We start from the raw sequence: 21,890 nt of genomic DNA on the forward strand, positions 1-21,890 counted from the left end.
CAGTACAGATCCCTGTGGCACTCCACTATTCACCCTCCTCCATTGACAGAAATGGCCATTTAACTCTCCCTTCTGTTTTCTGTCCAATAACCAATTCCTACTCTACAACAGAACACTGCCTCCTATCCCATGACTCTAATTTTCTCAGGAGTCTCTCATGAGGAACTTTATCAAAAGCTTTCTGAAAATCTAGATACACTACATCAACCGGATCACATTTATCAACATGTTTATTCACGCCTTCAAACAAATGAAGCAAATTGGTGAGGCAAGACTTCCCTTGGCTGAATCCATGCTGACTTTGTCCCATTAAACCATATTTGTCTATGTGTTCCATAATTTGTTTCTTTATAACAGCTTCCACTATTTTACCTGGCATTGACATCAGATTTACTGGTCTGTAATTTCTCGGAACCCTTTTTAAAAATTGGTGTTACATTGGCCACCCCCCAATCTTCAGGTTACAGATTGCTAACAGTAGATTAGCAATTTCATGTTCAAGTTCTTTCAGTACCTTAGGATGGATGGATGCCATCCGGTCCAGGTGATTTACTACTCTGTCAATTTGACTCAGTATGGCTTCCAGGTTCACATTTTTCAGTTCCTCTACATCGTCACCCTTGAAAGGTAGATCGCTTACATCTTCTTTCATAAAGACCAAAGCAAAGAATTCGTTCAGTCTCTCCACTATGGACTTGTCCTCCCTGAATGCCCCTTTTGTTCCTTCATCTACCACTCCCACGGATTCCCTCACAGTCTTTCTGCTTCCGATGTACTGTGAGTTTTTGCCCCGCAGCAAGTTTATCTTCATATTCTCTTTTAGCCTTCTTTATCAATGCTTTGCATCAGCTCCTTGTGACTCTGGGCAAGTCACATAACCCTCCATTGCCCCAGGTACAAATAAGTACCTGTATATAATATGTAAGCCGCATTGAGCCTGCCATGAGTGGGAAAGCGCGGGGTACAAATAAAATAAATGTCAGTACATATGTTGCTTCTTATTTTCTTCATTTGGGCCCTTTTTCCTTTCTTTGAAGGACGTTCTTTTGACTCTAATAGCCTCTTTCCCTCTTTCATGCTGTCGTTTTCTCTTCTTTCCATCTTTGTAAATATGTGGAATGCATCTGGTCTGGTCTTCCAAGATGGTATTTTTAAACAATGTTATATGAAACAAAAAAGCGAGGAGAATGAGTGAGGATACCAAGAAAAATGTTTATTCACATAAAAAATGACCCGACACAGCCGTGTTTCAGCCAAAAGGCCTGCCTCAGGGGTCTTTATAACCTCAGGTAATCTGATGTGAAGCGTGCACTCTGAGAAAAATGGTGTGGGTAAACCCTCTTGGGTCTCCTCTCCTCAAATTTTTAGATATTAACCAGGAACTAGCCTGTTATACTCCTCTCGTAATCGCAAACCGTTTTTACGAGAGGAGTATAACAGGCTAGCTCCTGGTTAATATCTAAAAATTTGACTAGAGGAGAGGAGACCCAAGAGGGTTTACCCACACCATTTTTCTCAGAGTGCACGCTTCACATCAGATTACCTGAGGTTATAAAGACCCCTGAGGCAGGCCTTTTGGCCGAAACACGGCCGTGTCGGGTCATTTTTTATGTGAATAAACATTTTTCTTGGTATCTTCACTCATTCTCACTTTTTTGTTTCATATCTCACGTTTCGTGAGGGATTTCACCTTCTTTTTGTTTTTCCTTCCATTTTTAAACAATGCCCACATCTGATCTTTGCAGCTCATCCTTTTAGCTTCTTTTTAACCATTTTCTCATAGTTGCCCTTACAAAAATGAAATGCTTCTACAGTAGAGTTCCTTTGTGGCTTCACTCCAGATATTAGCTCAAGCTTGATCATGTTACTTCCCCCTAGTGCTCCCTTATGTAACATTTATCCAGACAATACTGAGATAAATGAAATCACCTATTATTATACTGTTGCCCAATTTACCAGCTTTCCTAATTTCTACAAACATTTCTTCATCTTTCTATTTGTTCAATCCTGGCAGACGGTAGTAGAGCCCTACAAGAATACCCCTTCCCTTCACACATGGAATTTCTATCCATAAGGATTCCACACTGCTATTTGTTTTATGTAGAATGTATATTTTGTTTGACTCAAATCCCTCTTTAACATATAGCGCAAAGCCCCCCCCCCCTGCAATTTGATCCACTCTCATTGCAATATAATTTTTACCCTGATAACATTGTCTGAGATGCCTACCGTGTTTCCCCGAAAATAGGACCTACCCGAAAATAAGACCTACCAGGGTTTTCCTGCAAATTTAAAATATAAGACATCCCCCCAACAGTAAGACCTACCAAACTTTTTTTTTTAAGCAGGCCCGCCGAGAGCCACCCGAGGTCACCAGGCCCCCCCTCCGTCACTCCTGGAACTAACCTGAAGTTCCTTTCACCTTCGCAAGTTCGGATTCGAAGCAGCAGCGCAGCAGGGCAGACCTCTCCTTCCTTCCGTGTCCCACCCTCGCCTGACGTTACATTATGTCAGGCGAGGGCGGGACACAGAAGGAAGGAGAGGTCTGCCCTGCTGCGCTGCTGCTTCGAATCCAAACTTGCAAAGGTGAAAGGAGCTTCAGGTTAGTTCCGGGTGCGACCAATGTTTCCCAGAAAAGAAGACATCCCCCCCCCCAAAATAAGACCTAGCGCGTTTTGGGGAGGAAAAATAAATATAAGACAGTGTCTTATTTTCGGGGAAACACGGTATTATATCTACCTCAAGCAAACAGAAACCAATCTCCCATAAAAGAGCAGCAAGCGAGAGCCAAATGGGGTAGAAGTGACCAAGCCCACAAGTTCCAATTGCAGTTGAGAAGTTCCAAAATATGTATTCACACGTAGTACAACACGGGCCTTGTTTCAGCACGCTGGCCTTCGTCAGGTGTCCTGTATGAATGCCGAGCACTAAGCCTGAACACTCTCCACTATAAGACAGCAGACACCTTTGCCCAAAGGTCCTCAAAACATTCTCAGTACGCCACATACAGAAGTGAGTTCCCAAGTATACGTTACCCTGGAGGATCTGGATTTCAGCTTTCTACCTAACAGACTAAATTTGCTTCCAGAACCTCCCACCCACATTTTCCTACGTCATTGGTACCCACATGTACCAAGACAGCTGGCTCCTCGCCAGCACTATCTAAAATCCTATCTAGGGGACGTCTGATGTCTGCCACCTTTGCACCAGGCAGGCAAGTGACCAGACGATCCTCACATCCACCAGCCATCTAGTTATCTACATGCCTAATGATCGGATCACCAACTACAACAGCTGCCCTAATCCTTCCCGCCTGGGCAAAAACTCTTGGAGACACATCCTCGCTGTGAGAGGATATTGCATCCCCTTGGCGGGCAAGTCCTGGCTACAGGAGTACTTCCTACTTCATCAGGCTGATGCTCTCCTTTTAGGAGACCTCCCTCCTCCAAGGCAGCACAGGGGCTGCCAGACTAGAAGTGGGACTTCTCTACAACATCCCTGTAGGTCTCCTCTATGTACTTCTCAGTCTCCCTCAGCTCCTCCAAGTCTGCTACTCTAGCCTCAAGACAACAGAGTTGTTCTCTAAGAGCTATTTCCTCTTTGCACAAACAACAAATTTCAAAGGACAAATGTGACAATTCAACCATAGAATGCCACTTGTCCCTTGGCCAGGGCAAGATTACCACTATATTTTTTTACTTATTTATTGGCATTTATTAACTGCCTTTATGAAGAGATCCACCCAAGGCCCTTGGTAAACATACAGCAGCTGGCTGTGTGCGAGCATGGGGTCTGCACAGATATGGTCCTGTAGAGGGTTGGGAACTAGGAAAGTTGAGAAAATAATTTTCCATCATACCTCTGGTCCAAGCCAGACAGCCCAAGGGTGGACTTCCCTAAAGAGCGATGCAGGTGATGTATTCTAGGTATAAATCTAGACAGATTTAAGTGTTACAAAGCTTTCTCACACACTCGTCTGCTGCACATGCCTTCACTTTGAGTGACCCCTCCCTACCCCTCAGCAGTTCTGTCCATCACAATCATGTAAAGTTCTCGTACTTGCGGCCACACCCCCTTGTCCTCATCCCTCCCCCTACCCTCCACAAATGTACATCGGCTCTCTCCAAGGTGCCTTCACTTTGAGTGACCCCCCCACCCCTCAGCAGTTCTGTCCATCACAATCATGTAAAGTTCTCGTACTTGCGGCCACACCCCCTTGTCCTCATCCCTCCCCCTACCCTCCACAAATGTACATCGGCTCTCTCCAAGGTGCCTTCACTTTGAGTGACCCCCCCCCCACCGCTCAGCAGTCCTGTCCATCATCATCATGTAAAGTTCTCGCACTTGCGGTCACACCCCCTTGTCCTCATCCCTCCCCCTACCCTCCACAAATGTACATCGGCTCTCTCCAAGGTGCCTTCACTTTGTGTGACCCCCCCACCCCTCAGCAGTTCTGTCCATCATAATCATGTAAAGTTCTCGTACTTGCGGCCACACCCCCTTGTCCTCATCCCTCCCCCTACCCTCCACAAACGCACATCGGCTCTCTCCAAGGTCAAGTCGGTACCTCTTGAAGAGCTCACCCCTTCCGGAACCACCACCACAAGCAGAAACTTCACTTGTACGCAATAGATCGACCCCGGCTCACCCCCCTCCCTTTCTGCGACTACAGCCACCGTCCACTGCTCCCACCCCCAGAGCCTTCCCAGTGGTTCTCACATTAACCAAGATATACTGATAAATCCAAGCAAGGTGTTTTCAGAGCAACCAATAAATGCATATCCTCTTACTAATAAGCCCTTTTGTTAATAAACAACTATGCTTAGTTGCTTGAACTTGTTCGGTGTTTGGCGTTCCATTCCTGTCCTATGCCTTTCAATCCTTTATCTCAATAGATAAAAATCGATTTTTGATGATGCTTCCACCCATTTCAATAAAAGCGGATACGCAGATAACACACTGCAGCTTGGAAAATTCTTTGGACAGAGTGGTAAAATCGTTAGTCTCGCGCACACGTCGTATACCAAAAACGAAAACGGTTTATGTGGTATTTCGGTATTACACTCAAGCCTGACCACAGAGGGCACCTGAGCAGTGGGGAAGCAAAGATGTAACGCCAGAGATTAGCAGTGTATGAAATTACCATTACTATTTTATTTTTTTTGTTACATTTGTACCCCGCGCTTTCCCACTCATGGCAGGCTCAATGCGGCTTACATGGGGCAATGGAGGGTTAAGTGACTTACCCAGAGTCACAAGGAGCTGCCTGTGCCTGAAGTGGGAATCGAACTCAGTTCCTCAGGACCAAAGTCCACCACCCTAACCACTAGGCCACTCCTCCACTGTTGCTACTATTTGAGATTCTACATGGAATGTTGCTACATGGAATGTAGCAACATTCCATGTAGAAGTCGGCCCTTGCAGATCACCAATGTGGCCGCGCAGGCTTCTGCTTCTGTGAGTCTGACGTCCTGCACGTACGTGCAGGACGTCAGACTCACAGAAACAGGAGCCTGCGCAGTCTTCTACATGGAATGTTGCTAGTGGAATAGCAACATTCCATGTAGAATCTCCAATAGTAGCAACATTCCATGTTGATTCTCCAATAGCAGCAACATTCCAAGTAGAATCTCCAATAGTATCTATTTTATTTTGTTACATTTGTACCCCGCACTTTCCCACTCATGGCAGGCTCAATGTGGCTTACATGGGGCAATGGAGGGTTAAGTGACTTGCCCAGAGTCACAAGGAGCTGCCTGTGCCTGAAGTGGGAATCAAACTCAGTTCCTCAGTTCCCCAGGACCAAAGTCCACCACCCTAACCACTAGGCCACTCCTCCACTCTAGAGAAGCCGACAAAACAAGCAAAGCCTGGTTGGAACTTGAAGTCTATCTGTGCATACTCTTGGGTGACAAAGGACTTTATTAATAATACCACCAATTATATATATACTAGTAAAAAAAAAAGCCCGTTTGTCATTGAAATGAAACGGGCGCTAGCAAGGTAATCAGCTTCTGCCATTAATGTTTTTAAGGGAAGTTCCAGCGTCCCCCCTCCCTCACAATTCCAGGGTCCCCCCTCCCTCCCTCCCAGTTCCAGGGTCATCGTCCCTCCCTCCCTTCGAATTTTAAAAGTCATCCTGACCTCGTGCGGTAAAAAGCGTGCAGGCTCGGCCCTTACTTCAGTTTCCCCTTCTCTGTCTCTCAGCTCTGGTCCCGCCTTCATTTCCTGTTTCCGCAAGGGCAGGACCAGAGCCGAGAGACAGAGAAGGGGAAACTGAAGTAAGGGCCGAGCCTGCACGCTTTTTACCGCACGAGGTCAGGATGACTTTTAAAATTCGGAGGGAGGGGGCCTGGAACTGGGAGGGAGGGTGCGGGGACGACCCTGGAACTGGGAGGAGGGACGCTGGGAGGGAGGGGGGGACGGACGACGACCCTGGAACTCAAGAGGGAGGGAACGAACTTCCTGTGGGCGGGGCAGTGATCGCGAGTGCGATTACGAACCCTACACGGCTTCACTGCCACGCTGCCAGCTTCAGAACGCTGGAGGTGCAAATTATTATATATTTATATTGCTCAAGACCGACTGGCACATAACACCTTCAGGGGGTTTATCATTTGCTTTTGATGTTTATTGAATAGCATACATTTCCACTACAGCTGAAAATATTATCCCACCCTCAAACACCTTTTGCATAGCCAAACTGATACCATAATTAATGAAATTAACTTTGTCAACCAAGGACATGTACAGCTTGAACTCAAACCCAAAGCCCCTCATGTCAGACTTTACTTGCCGGCAGATAAGGACCGCAAGGCCTATCCTACCACTCTCGTGCAAGAAAACACACTTGCTTGGATCTCTAGTCGTAGGAGCCAGCTCAGTGGGTGCCGAGCACCCCTGACCTTGAGAAAGCTCCTTCGCCATGTCCAGGGAAGGGTCATTTATATTGCGTTTAGCACCCTCAGTCATCCTGAGATGTTAGTGTTACTTTTAGCCTCTTCATTTCTCCACTGGCGAGGATCCCTTTGAGCCCAATCCTAGGCTTTAACCGCACCCCTCCTTAACTCCCAAGATCTCGGATCACTCTGAACCAGAAAGTTTTGGATCACAGTAGAGGAGGTTGCTCCATGGATCTGCCGACCTCCTCTGCAAAGAAATACTCCCTTACATTTTATCTTCTAGCCTCATACCCTAAATCTTCATATAAGGGTTCTATTCATTTCGGGAATAACCCCTCCCCCTTCTTTCCCTGTACAAACCTATTTCCCATTCTCCTTCGTGTTCTACCCATTCAGTGTTTTTCCCCAAGGCTGCCAAGTCATCGTGACAGGTGGTGATTCTCTTTTCTGGTAAGCAGCTGCTGCTGTTGCCCTCTAATACTGTCATTTATTTAACTGGTTGTCACACCTCCTGCCTGCTGGCTTTGCCCTGCTGCAGGAAGATAGTAGATGACGGCAGAAAAAGACCTGCACGGTCCATCCAGTCTGCCCAAGAAATGTGCCACTTTTTTGTGCATACCTTACCTTGATTTGTACCTGTCTTTTTCAGGGCACAGACCGTACAAGTCTGCCCAGCACTATCCCCGCCTCCCAACCACCAGCCACTCCTCCCACCACCGGCTCTGGCACAGACCGTATAAGTCTGCCCAGCACTATCCCCGCCTCCCACCACCGGCTCTGCCTCCCACTACCAGCTCTGGCACAGATCGTACAAGTCTGCCCAGCACTATCCCCGCCTCCCAACCACCAGCCCTGCCTCCCACTACCGGCTCTGGCACAGATCGTATAAGTCTGCCCAGCACTATCCCCGCCCCCCCCCCCCCCCCCTAACACCAGCTCTGGCACAGACCGTATAAGTCTGCCCAGCACTATCCCCGCCTCCCAACCACCAGCCCTGCCTCCCACTACCGGCTCTGGCACAGATCGTACAAGTCTGCCCAGCACTATCCCCGCCTCCCAACCACCAGCCCCTGCCTCCCACTACCGGCTCTGGCACAGACCGTACAAGTCTGCCCAGCACTATCCCCGCCCCCCCCCCCCCCCCAACCACCAGCTCTGGCACAGACCGTATAAGTCTGCCCAGCACTATCCCCGCCTCCCAACCACCAGCCCTGCCTCCCACTACCGGCTCTGGCACAGATCGTACAAGTCTGCCCAGCACTATCCCCGCCTCCCAACCACCAGCCCTGCCTCCCACTACCGGCTCTGGCACAGACCGTACAAGTCTGCCCAGCACTATCCCCGCCCCCCCCCCCCCCCCCCCAACCACCAGCTCTGGCACAGACCGTATAAGTTTGCCCAGCACTATCCCCGCCTCCCAACCACCAGCCCCGCCTCCCACTACCGGCTCTGCTATCCGATGTAGCTACAGTTTATCTGAAGAAACTTACTTCTCAAAACCTGGACCAACACAGCCTTTATGCGACGGAGTTATTCTGGCATCTTTTCCTAACCTCCACCCAGAGGCAGGACAACACATTCAAAAGCTGAAGCGGATGCCAACTTCCGATTTATATGATTAAAACCAGGTGTGATGGAGTCAGAGGAAATGTAAGAACACACCAACAAACGTTAACCAAGAAAAGAAAATTCAGATTTAATGTAAATGGTACAGACTTCGCTGGTTGAATTGGATCACTCCTCTTAGCCACCAGTTTTACCTTCTTTTCCCCCTTGGCTGACACTGAAGAGTGGATTGGAAAGTACCAAACTAGTGCTAAGAGGAGGGGAGTGATGGGAGGCAAAGGTAACACCAAGGAGGGAGGGGGCGATTCATTACTTCCTCTCATTGGAAAAGGATGTAGACACGATGACAGGCATGGAGATACTTAATGTCATCTCTAGCTGTTAGAGGTCACCCTGCCCATACTTGTCCTAGAAATCCCTGGGTGCTGCTTGTACTGGATGTGGTGTTGGCAGTTCTGTAACTGGTCACCCAAACTGGTCATACAAGTCCCAGACAGCTTTCTGCCCTGGTTGAAAATGGGCAAACGCTGGCCCACATCGTATGGAAGAACTGTATCTAATCAAACACCCATCCTTACCTGCTCATTCTGGACTCAACTGGTCCCAAAAGCTGATCCCATACTCACTCTGCACCCTGTGGCAGCCGCGTTCTCCGCTCGATTTCTTGGTGCCAATTCGTCTCCACGGCCTGTGACTTGGGAGCAACCCTCCCTACTGCCACACCACAAGCCCCCTACCCTCCCGGTGCTGCCTTTGCCAAGCTCAGAAACAGAAAAAAAAATTGCAAATGCCACCTCTCTCCCCTCTTTTTATCCATATTCCCAGAACTTAAGGGTGATAATTAACAACAAAATCAAAACATCCTATAGAAAAAAATCCAGAGACACAACTTTTCATCTATTTACAGTGCTAAGTCAACTTGTGGAGGAGGTCACTCTAGGGTCAACCCTGACCCACTAGCCTCCATGACACGTTAAACAGACCTTCTCACTTGTTTATTTTTAATTCTTTATGTAAACCATAACTTGTTTTTCAGTCCCTTCTTTCCCCCCCCCCCCCCCCCCCCCCACATAGGCTCTTTCGTCTCATCAAAAACAATTTTAAAAAAAAAACCAAAACGAAAAGCAAAAATTCTCTAATTATAAACAACAAAACTCTTGGGTGTCCTCTCAAGTCATAGGCTAGTGAGAAACTCTCCCATCCCATCCCCTTATTAAGAGGATGATCTCTGCACGCCAATCAGCGACGATGGCGGAAGGGAGAAGATCTCCGAGTGCAATTCTTCACAAAGAAAACATTTCCTTCTTTCTATCAAGAGTAAAGTCAAATGGTCAGAGGAGATCTGTAGCTGTCATCGCTTGCCGTTGCTCTGGGAGGAGGACAGAAGTCCAGGCAGTTGGCAGAGGCCATAGAAAGAAGACACGTTAACAAAAGTCTTCTTAATGTTTCTTGTCCGTCCATCTTCCCTAATATCCTCCCCTTCTTTCCTGGGGGAGCGGTTTCTTCCCTCTTGTTGACGGGAGATGGTGGAGGTGTCGTGACCTTGGGTCAAATTGCATTTTCCCCCCCTCGACTCTGTTTCCTCCGGGAACGGAGGGTGTCAGGGTAGAGAACCCGAGTTCGACAGGGCGAGGGGCCACGGAGGCCTGCTGCTTATAGCTCCCCTTTCGTGCCAGGCTTGTGGGGCTCCACGTGGGGGCGGCCGGCTTCCTTACACTTCTGGCAGAAGAAGATGTCCGGCACGTGGGTCTTCTTGATCTTGGCGCATGAGAGGTGGATCCATGTGCTGCACTGGTTGCACTCGATCATGGGACGACCTGCAAATGGTTTCTCGCAGTAGCATGTGATCAGGTCCCAAGAGTCATCACCTGCAAAGAAATTTGGGGTCAGTACTATCGCAAAGACACATCGAGAGCTGCATCCCACCCCGACGACACCTACTAGGCGGAGAACAAAGGGTACGATATATGTACAAGCTGGCTAAGTACTGGACCACATGCCCTTATCGTTAGCTGGGTTCAAGCCACCAACTGCAACCATGGAAGGAAGATCAGGTACCAGGAAAGGTCTCCTTGCAGAATAAGGGGCCAGGTCCAAAGGAAAGTAAAGGTTGATGGCATTGTCTATTCTCATTCCCAAAGTAATGCTTAGTAATTCCCAGTCTACCCCTCCCTACTAACCTGATTCCACCATGATGTCCTCATCCATGACCCTCATCTCCCCCTCACTGGAGCTGCCGTCCCCATCCTGGCTGGTCTCTGTGCTCACGCAGTCTTTCTCCTCCGCCCCAGGCAGGTTCTGCATGAGGCTGCCCTGTAGTTCCAAGGCTCCAGCCCGGGCCCCAGAGGACAATAGCCTCAGGCCCTGCACCCCCTCCCGGTCCCCCTCTTCCTCCTCCTCTGCATCCTCAGAGTCCGTCTCGCTCGGTGATGACTTTGCTTCCTTCTCAACTTTTTTCAACTTCCTTTTCTTGCTCTTCTTGATGCGGGAACGCTTCTCTGGTGCAGCGTCATGGCTCTTCCTGGCGCCCTCCAGGCTTGGCTTGCGGCTCTTCCGCTCCTTCTTCCGGTCTGAGCGGGCCTTGTCAGAGAGGTCAAAGAGAGAATCCTTCAGTTTCATCTTCTCGAGAAGAGCGCTGTCTGACTTCAGCCGCCGGATGGCCGATTTTTTCTTGGATGACTTTGCCTTTTTCATGAAGGTCTCAATCGTGCGCAGATCTGAGTGGGCAGACTCCCATCCATCGCTGTCGGCAGCACTCTCTGTCTGGATAGGAGAGTTGGAGCCAGACGGGATCCAGGTGTTTTCCTGAGAGAAAGGAAATACAGTCAGTGTTTTAGGCAACTGACATTGGTGGTGGTGGGGGGTCTGGGTCAGTTACAGCCCCTCTACCAAAGCATGTGAATTCTGTATTACCAAGGAGATCTGGGTTCTACCCTCAGCTATGTAAGCAGGAGACCCTGGAGTCTATTCCCAAATCCACTTACTAACTCTGCTCAAGCAGGAGGGTCAGGGGTCCCATTCCTGGCTCCACCTTCTTATTTTTGCACTGTCCAATACAGAGAGCTCAATTCCATTGCCAGCTCTGCACTTCCCAAGAAGATCTAGGCTCCATTCCCATTCCTCCCTCCTCAGTGCTATACTGCCAAGTGGGAGACTTGACCACCACCCCTGGCTAAGCCTTCTGCCTCTTAATATATACACCGAGTTTTGTTTTGTTTTTTGTTACATTTGTACCCCGCGCTTTCCCACTCATGGCAGGCTCAATGAGTTCTGGATTTGAGTCCATTCAGCCGTTATCTGTTTGGGACAAATAGTTTCTACAAATCGGCTAGAATCAAGGGCGCATTTTGCTACCGTCTGACTAAAAAGCTCACTTCAAACCACACTATGACAACCATGAAGGTTGCAAAAGTCCCAGGCATCTAAAAGAGCAGCTCTAATCTAGATGCCCCTGTTTACGTGCACTAGTACTCATGGGTCTAACTGTACACTTGCCCGAGACAGTGCAAGAAATGTGCTCAGGCAGTAACAGTACATAAATGAAAGGAGGTGGTACACACGGGCAGGGCTCCCACTTACACATGCAACTTACAAGTATCTGTAACATAGTAGATGACGGCAGAAAAAGACATGCACAGTCCATCCAGTCTGCCCAACAAGATAAACTCATATGTGCTACCTTTTGTGTATACCTTACCTTGATTTGTATCTGTCATTTTCAGGGCACAGACTGTAGAAGTCTGCCCAGCACTAGCCCCGCCTCCCAACCACCAGCCCCGCCTCCCACCACCAGCTCTGCCACCCAATCTCTGCTAAGCTTCTGAGGATCCCTTCCTTCCAAACAGGATTCCTTTATGTTTATCCCACGCATGTTTGAATTCCGTTACCGTTTTCATCTCCACCACCTCCCGCGGGAGAGCATTCCAAGTATCCACCACTCTCACCGTGAAAAAAATACTTCCTAACATGTAAGTTCCTCTCGTCCCTCTCGTCCCTGTAACAATTAGGCGCTCACAGTTACACCAGGTCTCTGCCTGCTGACCTGCGGGCACTAGTATTCCATAAATTCCCAGTTGTGTCTACAGTCTCTGTCACTGGTATCCAATCGATCAATTTCTTTCAAAGTTCTCAAATAGATCAATTTCTGACGATCCAGTATTCAAAGATAACTTTTCTTATTTAATTCACAATATTCAATGTATATTGCTGACCTCAGCGCTGCTCATTGCTAATACTTAGCAATGTAACCAACAACCACCTCTTCGTCGGCTCACCCGATTAATTCTTGTACAGTCTTACTATTCACTCGTTAATACTGTTGTTTTAACTTATAATTACACCCCTGGGGTTTGTCACGAATAGTAAAAGCAGAGCTGGTGCTAATGAAGGCTTGGGGGGGGGGGGGGAGTTGAGACAGCTCGTCTTCGGGTGAAACATTGATGTCGGACATTAAAATCCCTGGACATTGAGCCTGCAAATAGGTGGGAAAATGTGGGGTACAAATGTGAAAAAATAAAGATGGGTATTTATAAGTTAAAATAACAGTATTAACTAGTGAATAGTAAGAATGTACAAGAATTAATGATGAAGAGGTGGGTGCTGGTTACATTGCTATGTCTAAGTATTATTAACTTTATACCTGGTACTTGCTCGAAACAAGATAATATTAAGTCCACTGTCAGCAAGTAAATCTCTCTGCTTGATATTTTATATCCTTCGAGGAAAAGACTTCAGATACTCAGTGGACCGCTTCGCTCAGCGTATATTTTGAAATATTTCTTTTCATGAGGTAAATCCGCTGGCGAATATCGTCATGAGTCAAAAAAAACCTTGTTATTCAAACTTTTAAGTCAAACTTTTTTAGTTGTATTTAATAATGTAAATAAATTGGTACTTAGCTGCTGTACGCTCTGAAACTAATGGGTACGTCCGACAGCGAGCTCCTGTTTCGCCGGTGCTTCCTAAGGAGCTGAACCCAAAGTCTTCTACAGCAATCCGATACCACCGTTGGCTTTCATTTTCATTAGTTTCACAGCGTACAGCAGCTAAGTACCCAGCATGGTGTACAACGGATTCTTTAAAAATAATGTGGGGAAACACATCAACCAATCAAAACGTGGGATGAGCACAGAACATCCTGAGCAGAAAGGGAGTGAGGGATACATTAGAGGACAGGCACAAGGAAATCTCTGCAGTAAGAAAATGAGGGATAAAGGCTGGGATGGACACGAAGAAATCTCAGTGAGAAAATCAATCCTGGGACAGGCAGAGGATCCTCGGCAGCAGAGAAAAAGAGGAGATATTCCTGTATGCCAATCCAAGATTACTCGGCGGTGAGGAAGTGAAGGGTAAGTTATATTACACGGAGTCTGCACTGCTGCAGCCAGAAGGGAGAAAGAAACAGACTAGACGGTCCTGGAGGTCGTATTCACATACTTCTCTTTTTTCTGCTGCTTGATAGACATTACTGGTTGTTGCTATACACATTTCAGGCTCTCCCCTCGTTAGAGCATAGGATTGCGACTATCTGAGAAGACCTCCTAAGCATGGACGCTGTCGGCACTCACCTCCTTTGCAGACGAGGGGATGTAGCCGGCATAAGCCAGGACAAAGCTGCAAAACTTGTTGAAGTCTTCGATTGTCCGCCGCCGTTTTTCTGGTGGCTTTGAGTAAAACAGGAAAAACATAAGGGCAGAGGATCAGAAAAAGGGGATCTCTTTACATCAAAATAAACTACTCATTTATAGTCGCTCCTACGATGTAAGTTTTCTCTATTTCAATATCTGACGCTCGAACGAGGATGGCCTCGATATTCAGGTCAACTTGATTCTTAAACAGAGTATAGGTATATCTTTTGAATATTATAGTTGTCTAAAAATCAATTACTTTTTTTAAAAGGGGGGGGGGGGGGGAGACAGGGCCAGGAAAAGATTCAAATTTGCTCCTTTATGAAATCTGTGGTTCAAAGATTAGGCAGAGCAGGGAGGGGACAGAATGGCAGGGAGGGTCACGGTGGCCAAGCTCCCGAATCCAAACATGGATGCCCACACACCCTGGGAGTGAGGAATGGAGGCACAGAATCAGCAACAAAACAAGGAGAGGCAAACTCGGCTGCTGCAAACAATATCCAACAACCAAGGAGCAGTGTGGAACTAGCAGGATAAGTAGATCAACACGTATTACATAAAATTTAAAATAAAAATGACTTGAAATCAGTTCAGCAGGGATACAAACCCCCAAGCACAATAAAAACGTATCAAAGGCCTGACACGTTTCGGTGCACTGCCTGCATCAGGGGCTTGTGATTTCCTACATGCTGGTCAAACAAAGGGGGTTAGAGGGGGAGGGGAAAAGGAGAGCAACCAAAATAAGTGATGTGATAGTAACATAGTAGATGACGGCAGAAAAAACCTGCACGGTCCATCTAGTCTGCCCAACAAGATAAACTCATATGTGCTACTTCTTGTGTATACCTTACCTTGATTTGTAATCTGCCATTTTCAGGACACAGACCGTAGAAGTCTTGCCCAGAACTAGCCCCACCACCCAAACACCAGCCCCGCCTCCCAATCTCGGCTAAGCTTCTGAGGATCCATTCCTTCTGCACAGAATTCCTTTATGTTTATCCCACGCATGCTTGAATTCTGCTACCGTTTTCATCTCCACCACCTCCCGCGGGAGGCCATTCCAAGTATCTACCACTCTCTCCATGAAAAAATACTTCCTGCCCCCCCTTCACTCTCATATCATGTCCTCTCGTTCTACCGCCCTCCCATCTCCGGAAAAGGTGATGTAACTTAAACCTCCAGGTTATAACTCACATAATATCTGATCCTGCCTCAATCAGGCTCAGCTGTCAATCGACGGCGTTTAAAGAGCTGTCCTGCTGCGGCTGACTTTATACATACTTCTGATGCTTGATTTGGAGGTGGTGGTTAGTTTAACAGGTAGGAAACAATTTGAAGCCACTTTCTAGAAAGCTAACTCCTTAGCTTAATTTATTTGTTAGGTTTTTAGCGGGGCTGTATTCTATTAATTACAGAAAGGGATCTCATGTATTTGTTCCAACAGTTATTTACATTTCCTTGTGCTGCATGACTCAGAATATTTTGTCACTGTTCCATTCTGAAATGATGCAACCCCCAAGAAAACATTTAAAATTATACAAAATTATAACCAAACAGTTGTTCTGGACTAGGTCCCTGGTTCCTCCAGTTGGTGAGACTGGCATTATACGGCCCTTTTAAGTTTTTCTAGCCTTTGGATTTCGAGAACTCAGGATTGCTCACATGGGGACCTGATGTAAGTGCTTTACTGGTGATTCCTATTGATTCTGCATCTCCATACAACTGTCTTGAAATAGGCGAGAGCCTGCGACCCCAAGCTCTTTTTCACTGGCTGGATAAACGTCATATCTAGAAAAACCACTCGAGATAACAAGAGTTGGATTCTTTTGAAGTGTAATCTTTTATACAACCGTAATAAAAAAAAGGTGGGGGGAGTCTTTTATAGAGTATGCGTATTTATTATGTTAATTTCTATAAGGCCATTTTTGGTTTTTTTTATAATGTGGCGGCTCATGTGAATTATAACCCAGAGGAGTAAGTTCCATCATATCACTTATTTAAAATTTGTTGCTTGCTTTTTCCCCTCCCCATCTTACTCCCGTTGTTGATGCTCCCAGACTCCCATTTGCCCTTGACCAACAGACCAGTCTTATCCAGAAAACCACAAGTCCCTGATGCAGACAATACAGTGAAACACGTTGGCCCTTTCATCAAGATTTACTACTGGGCTTTGGACTGTTGATTTATATACCTGCTGGACTTGTTGTTTCATATAATTTACATTTATGTAATAAAATTTGATGTACTTACCTTGCTGGTCTTATACTGCTCCTTCATTACTGGCATAGAAGACATTTATTCAGGAAACATGTAAAGGAATGTCTAATGAGCCACCCCAGTACTATGTGTGGGTTCAGGTAAAACTTGGATCCCATGGATCCACTGTGTGTAGGTGGTGACAACCCTGGAGTGAATGTTATTCCTGAGCTGGGCTCTGAGCAGGTCAGGGGAAAGAAGCATCGGTAATCTATGTCATAAAAACGGCCAAGGCTTCCACAGAAACACAACAACAACAAAAAAAGTCACATAAATATTATTATTTCCTACATTTTCCAACTACTCACCTGCGATTCTACTTTCAGATTTGGTGGCAGATCTGAAGGAAGGAATGAGAAAAGCACACTTTAAGAGTCAAGTACGAAGGGAACACACTCCTCATTTCTTTGTAAAAACATCAACTTCTACCATACAAATCTTACACACCAAAGCCTCACCCCCCCCCCCCCCCCTTTGTCCATACAAACACACTTCCATATGAATTACAAGGAGGAGAAAGACTGCAGAACAGAGGGATCGAGAGAGAGAGAAAAAGAGGGAGCAATGGAAGGATCAAAAAGGCATGAAGCGGTGTCCAGGATTTGGTGAGAGGGGAGATGGGGGGGGGGGGGCGCTGGGGAGAAACAGAGAAAACAAACCAAAAAAAAAAAAACTTAGCCCACTAATTAGGAGGAAAGGACAGAAGAATCGGACTGGCAGAAGGCTTCACTTTTTGAGTCCCTACAGTCAGGCCCTTTCTGATCCCGAGATGCGGGGGGCGGGGGGGGGGAGAGATCGTTGGCTGCAGAACTCACCCCCCCCCCCCTCTTCCCCCAAAGAGTCCTCCTTCGTGGCCGTTCTTTTAACTTCTGCCCGTCCACACGCATCTCTCTCCCCCCCCCCTTTCCTAACTCACCTTGTTTCTACTTCTCTCCCTCCCCCCTTCCCTTCCTAAGTCTTTTTCTCCCGTCTCTCCTCCCCCTCCCCACTTGGTCCCCCCCACCCTGCTCGCCCACTTTTCCCTCCAGTCGGTCTCTCACCCTCCGGGGCGGCCTCCGCCATGGCCTCCAACATCTCCTCCTCCGCCGCCGCCGCCCCTCCCGGCTTCCTCCCCGCTCCGCTCCTTTCCCCCTCCTCCCCAGACGGCCTTCCTCCCCCTGCGCGCCCCACTCCCCGCGCACGGTACCCTGGGAACTGTGGTACCGCCCTAATCCTCCTCGCTGTTACTACAGACGCCGGAAGCGTGCTCGTGAAACTACAACTCCCGGTAGGCAAGACGCGCGCCTCCCCACTCTTGCCGTCGGGGATTTGCGCCCTCGGAACTACAGTTCCCGAGAAGCATTAAGTCACGCATGCGCATTGCCGCCCCGAAAGAAGCCGAAAAGGCGCCGGCGCTTGAGCCAAGGAGGTTTACCGGGACCGGAGACGGCGTGAGCCTATCTGACCCATTGCGTGAGATGAAGCCAATAGACGGAGCGTTTCACCCCATCAGTTACATTGTTTTAGGTATGCTAAGATGGCGACAGCTACGGTGGGGAGAATGAAAACATCCCTCGCTGGACCGGCTTCAGCTTTGTGACGTCACACCATTTCCTGTCATCGATCTCCTTGACTTGGGCAAAGTAGTCCTTTGAACGGAAATCTTCCCCTTAAGGTTGTATTGACTATTGGCAGTTGTAGTTTTTAAGGTTAAAAAGGCTTTGCGTGTTCAGGAGGCCTTTTACAAAGCCGCCTAGCATTTTTAGCTTATGGTAAATATCAGCTGGCAATAAATGCTGAGACATCCATAGGAATATAATGGCTCTGCAGCTTTGTAAAGTACTACTACTACTTAGCATTTGTATAGCGCTACAAGGCGTACGCAGCGCTGCACAAACATAGAAGAAAGACAGTCCCTGCTCAAAGAGCTTACAATCTAATAGACAAAAATAAAGTAAGCAAATTAAATCAATTAATGTGTACAGGAAGGAGAGGAGGGTAGGTGGAGGCGAGTGGTTACGAGTCAAAAGCAATGTTAAAGAGGTGGGCTTGCCAAGGATGGGGCAAGACGTAGGGGCTCGGGAAGTCCATTCCAGGCGTAGGGTGCAGCGAGACAGAAGGCGCGAAGTCTGGAGTTGGCAGTAGTGGAGAAGAGAACAGATAAGAAGGATTTATCCATGGAGCGGAGTGCACGGGAAGGGGTGTAGGGAAGGACGAGTGTGGAGAGATACTGGGGAGCAGCAGAGTGAGTACATTTATAGGTTAGTAGAAGAAGTTTGAACAGGATGCGAAAACGGATAGGGAGCCAGTAAGCGACTTGAGGAGAGGGGTTAAGTATGAGTAAAGCGACACTGGCAGAAGACAAGACCCCTTTTCTTGGTATGGTGTGAATAGCTCTAAATGCCAGCTCAGCTCTTTGGCATAGGTACCAGACCAGGATTTACAAAAAGTGTTATGTCTGATGAGCTAGGTGTAGGCCAAGGGCAGGGGGTTGTGCCACCACATTTCCACTCTAAAGTCTGTAGCAAAAGTCCACTCACACACTGGCTCTGATTTTATAAAAATGTTTCAACTTTATCAACAGTGAAGTAAAAGAGCTTAACTAAAAAGTTCTCAATAGTCCCAATAAGGAAAAACACCAACTGTAAAAATATACTACAATCGTGGTACTTTCTCCACCATCGATCAAGATCCTGCTTTTCAGATTCTGTCCCATCCCACCCAGTAGAACTTGGGATTGCTATCTGTCTCACCATCCAAGCAGATGGCCCACTGGGCTTTTCCCCAGTAGCTGAACCAAACTGAGGATCTGACCTCCATTGTCTGTCCTCCTCCAGCTGTATAGTTCCCTTCACCCAGCTCCAGACTGAGTAGGTCACCTCTCTGCTCTTGGGGGTTGCTTTCTCAGGCCCCGATGTCTTCACACATCTGCCTCTGCTCCTGAGCAGAGACAACTATCCTTTTTCTCCATTGCCCATTTCTTGTTTCGGACAGGATACCCCCTTAGATCCATGGAGCCTGGTGGGGGTTTGGGCAACCAAAGACCTTGTGCTCAGCAGGTAGTTTTATCCCTTACCGTCCCCACTGCCCATTCACAACCAACTGCTAATCATCTGTATCATATTTGTCCATAACAGCTAAACATTCTCTCCAACCCCCCCTCCTCCCCCCCCCCCCCCCCCCCAATGAAAGATAGAAAGGAAGAGGTTGCTGGGAAAGGTAGGAGATAGAAAATGGGAGAGGTAGATTGGTGAAAAGTAAAAATGAGAAAGGTGAAGAAGAGGGTGAAACTTGAGTGTGCAAAGACAGAAAAGAAAGGCGCTAAAAGGGATAGATCAATATGTTAGAGTCAGGGGTACTGAGCAAATGGAATACGATAGGAGAAATGACAAATAGACAGCAGCCACTAGATAGTAGCAGATAGATAAAGTAGAAAAACGAAACAGAATATGATAGAAAAACAAAATGTCCAGACGACAAAGGTAAAGAAAAAAATGATGCTTTATTTCACAATGTGCCTGGTAGCAAACAGTGTTGGTGCTATTACTCAGTTGACAAGATCAGAATTTTATTTTTGGATGGTGACTTCCATGGAGAAATGGCTAAGATTTGATCTGCACCTGTTGTTGAAGTTGGCTGTTTGTATTTTACATTTAACTCATAAGAACTGGCATACTATGTCAGAATAAAGGGTCATCTACGCAACGTCACATATGTGCATGTCATCCATTCTGCCTACTGCTCTAACCATTAGAATACTCCTTCTCAGCATCGCAGGAACATATTTAGTTATACTAAGTGCTGCAATGTACTGAAAGGACAGTTTCAAGGCTAATTTTGACTTTTCTTTATTGATAAGAAACCCCTGTAGTTCTAGTGTTTGTATTGTGGTGTTTAGACAGTTGCTGGCTTCCTACTACATTTGGACTGAAATAAACCAGTCACCACAGTAGCAATTATAGGCCCAGTCAGTAGAGGCGGGCCACTACCATGGCACAGCATTTTGTGAAAATTTGTGGTTCTGAGAAGCCTAGAAGGGGCAAATCACAAGAACTTTCAGGGAGGTGAATTGGGAGTGTAGGCATCCTTGAGATCCAGGGAAGCCAGCCAACATTTCACTATATGAGCAGCACAACAATTCCCAAAGAATCAATTTAGATTTAGTACGGGCCAGAGCCCCCCCCCCCCCTTTCCTCCTATTTTTGAGTAGCAGGAAAACACCTTGACCTTTGCTGTGCATAGGTACCAGTTCCCACTACCAAAAAAAATAATCTTGCCAAAACTTAGTGGTTGCTTTTTTCAAACCTATGTGCAAAACGCTTCAGGGTTCCTGAGGTTCTTAACTTGAGGTCCCCTTTGAAATAGACATCAAGACAAATACAGTACATTTTCCCCTTCCTGCCAGCACAGTCTACTGTAAACAGGTCAACAGGAAGTCAGTTTCCCATCCCCTTCTCTTAAGCCATGCAAAGACGTCTTCACATAAAACAGCCCATCCACAAGCTGCTTGTTGTGAGAGCTCAACCTCGCTCTAAACCAACTTATTCAATCACTCTTTGAGCCCATTGGGCAAATGTTTGGAAGACTTCTTGATAACCTGCGGCAATGATAGCTATCAGAGAACTTCAAGCCCTCGTTCATTAACCCCACCCACAATGGGGCAATTCCCATACTTATGCTGTAGTTTTAACTAAGATTATGCTTAACTTACACATCAAAACCTTTGATTTCTGTAGATCAACAAAAGCCTTAAGGAAGCAATTTCTTGGCTATAAAGTTTTAAGTATTGGCGCTTGGAGCAATTTGTTTTTTATTTTTAAACAAGTTCCCTTGTTTGATTATCCTTGAGAAAAATTTTGAAGTTTTTGATCCACCTCAATTAGAGGTTTTTCTGTTAAATGAAGAAAAAGTAGCGTTTAGGCCTTATATGATAGCTGGATCTTTATGTAACTACTAGGAATAAATGCCCGTTTCTGAGGGCAATGAAACGGGCGCTAGCAAGGGGCCCCCTCCCTCCAAGCTACTTGCCTTGTTCGGTGTTCGCGTCGCTGTGTGTGGGGTTTTTTTTTTTGTTTTTTTTTTTTGCTGCGCCTCCGTGGCCATGCATGTGGCGTTTCGGTTTCGGGCCTCGAGTGTTATAGCTCCGCCCTCGACGTCATGACGTTTTGACGCGAGGGCGGTGCAGACACTCCAGGGCACACCGGATATCTCGGGCACCTCAACTTCCGTGGAGGCTTCAGAACGTTGGGGTTGCCTTTTAGATATATAGATCTGGCTTATTCTAGTGTTGGTAATTCACTCTGATATGAACAGTTTTGTTGTTTTCGCATAGTAGATAATGCAATGGAAAACATTCTAACTAAAACAAAAAAAAAACAACTTATCTTGCTAGTCTTCTGCCCTTCCCCCACCCCCCCAAAAAAATCCATTCCCATTCACTTGAATTTGTGCTACACACATTGTACTAGAAACAAGCCCTATAATATTACTTAAGAGGTAACTGTTCATTTTTTTTAAACCCAAACACTCAAAGTTCTTCAAATGACTTCACCCTATTACT

The 21,890-nt window shown here is 46.9% G+C and overlaps 1 protein-coding gene across 1 annotated transcript; it reads right to left on the bottom strand.

Annotated features, from left to right (window-relative positions):
- Nucleotides 1–9,535: 9,535 nt before the first annotated feature.
- PHF23 (PHD finger protein 23) lies at nt 9,536–17,469 on the bottom strand. Its single transcript, XM_030187670.1, has 5 exons — nt 17,392–17,469; nt 16,660–16,691; nt 14,036–14,131; nt 10,649–11,273; nt 9,536–10,336 (listed from the first exon to the last, which is right to left on the bottom strand). Exons 1-5 carry the CDS (start codon nt 17,423–17,425, stop codon nt 10,122–10,124), a joined length of 1,002 nt encoding a protein of 333 aa, XP_030043530.1. The 5' UTR covers nt 17,426–17,469; the 3' UTR covers nt 9,536–10,121.
- Between the last annotated feature and the right edge of the window lie 4,421 nt (nt 17,470–21,890).

Source organism: Microcaecilia unicolor, chromosome 14 (genome assembly GCF_901765095.1).
Source record: "Microcaecilia unicolor chromosome 14, aMicUni1.1, whole genome shotgun sequence".
Classification (NCBI taxonomy): domain Eukaryota; kingdom Metazoa; phylum Chordata; class Amphibia; order Gymnophiona; family Siphonopidae; genus Microcaecilia; species Microcaecilia unicolor.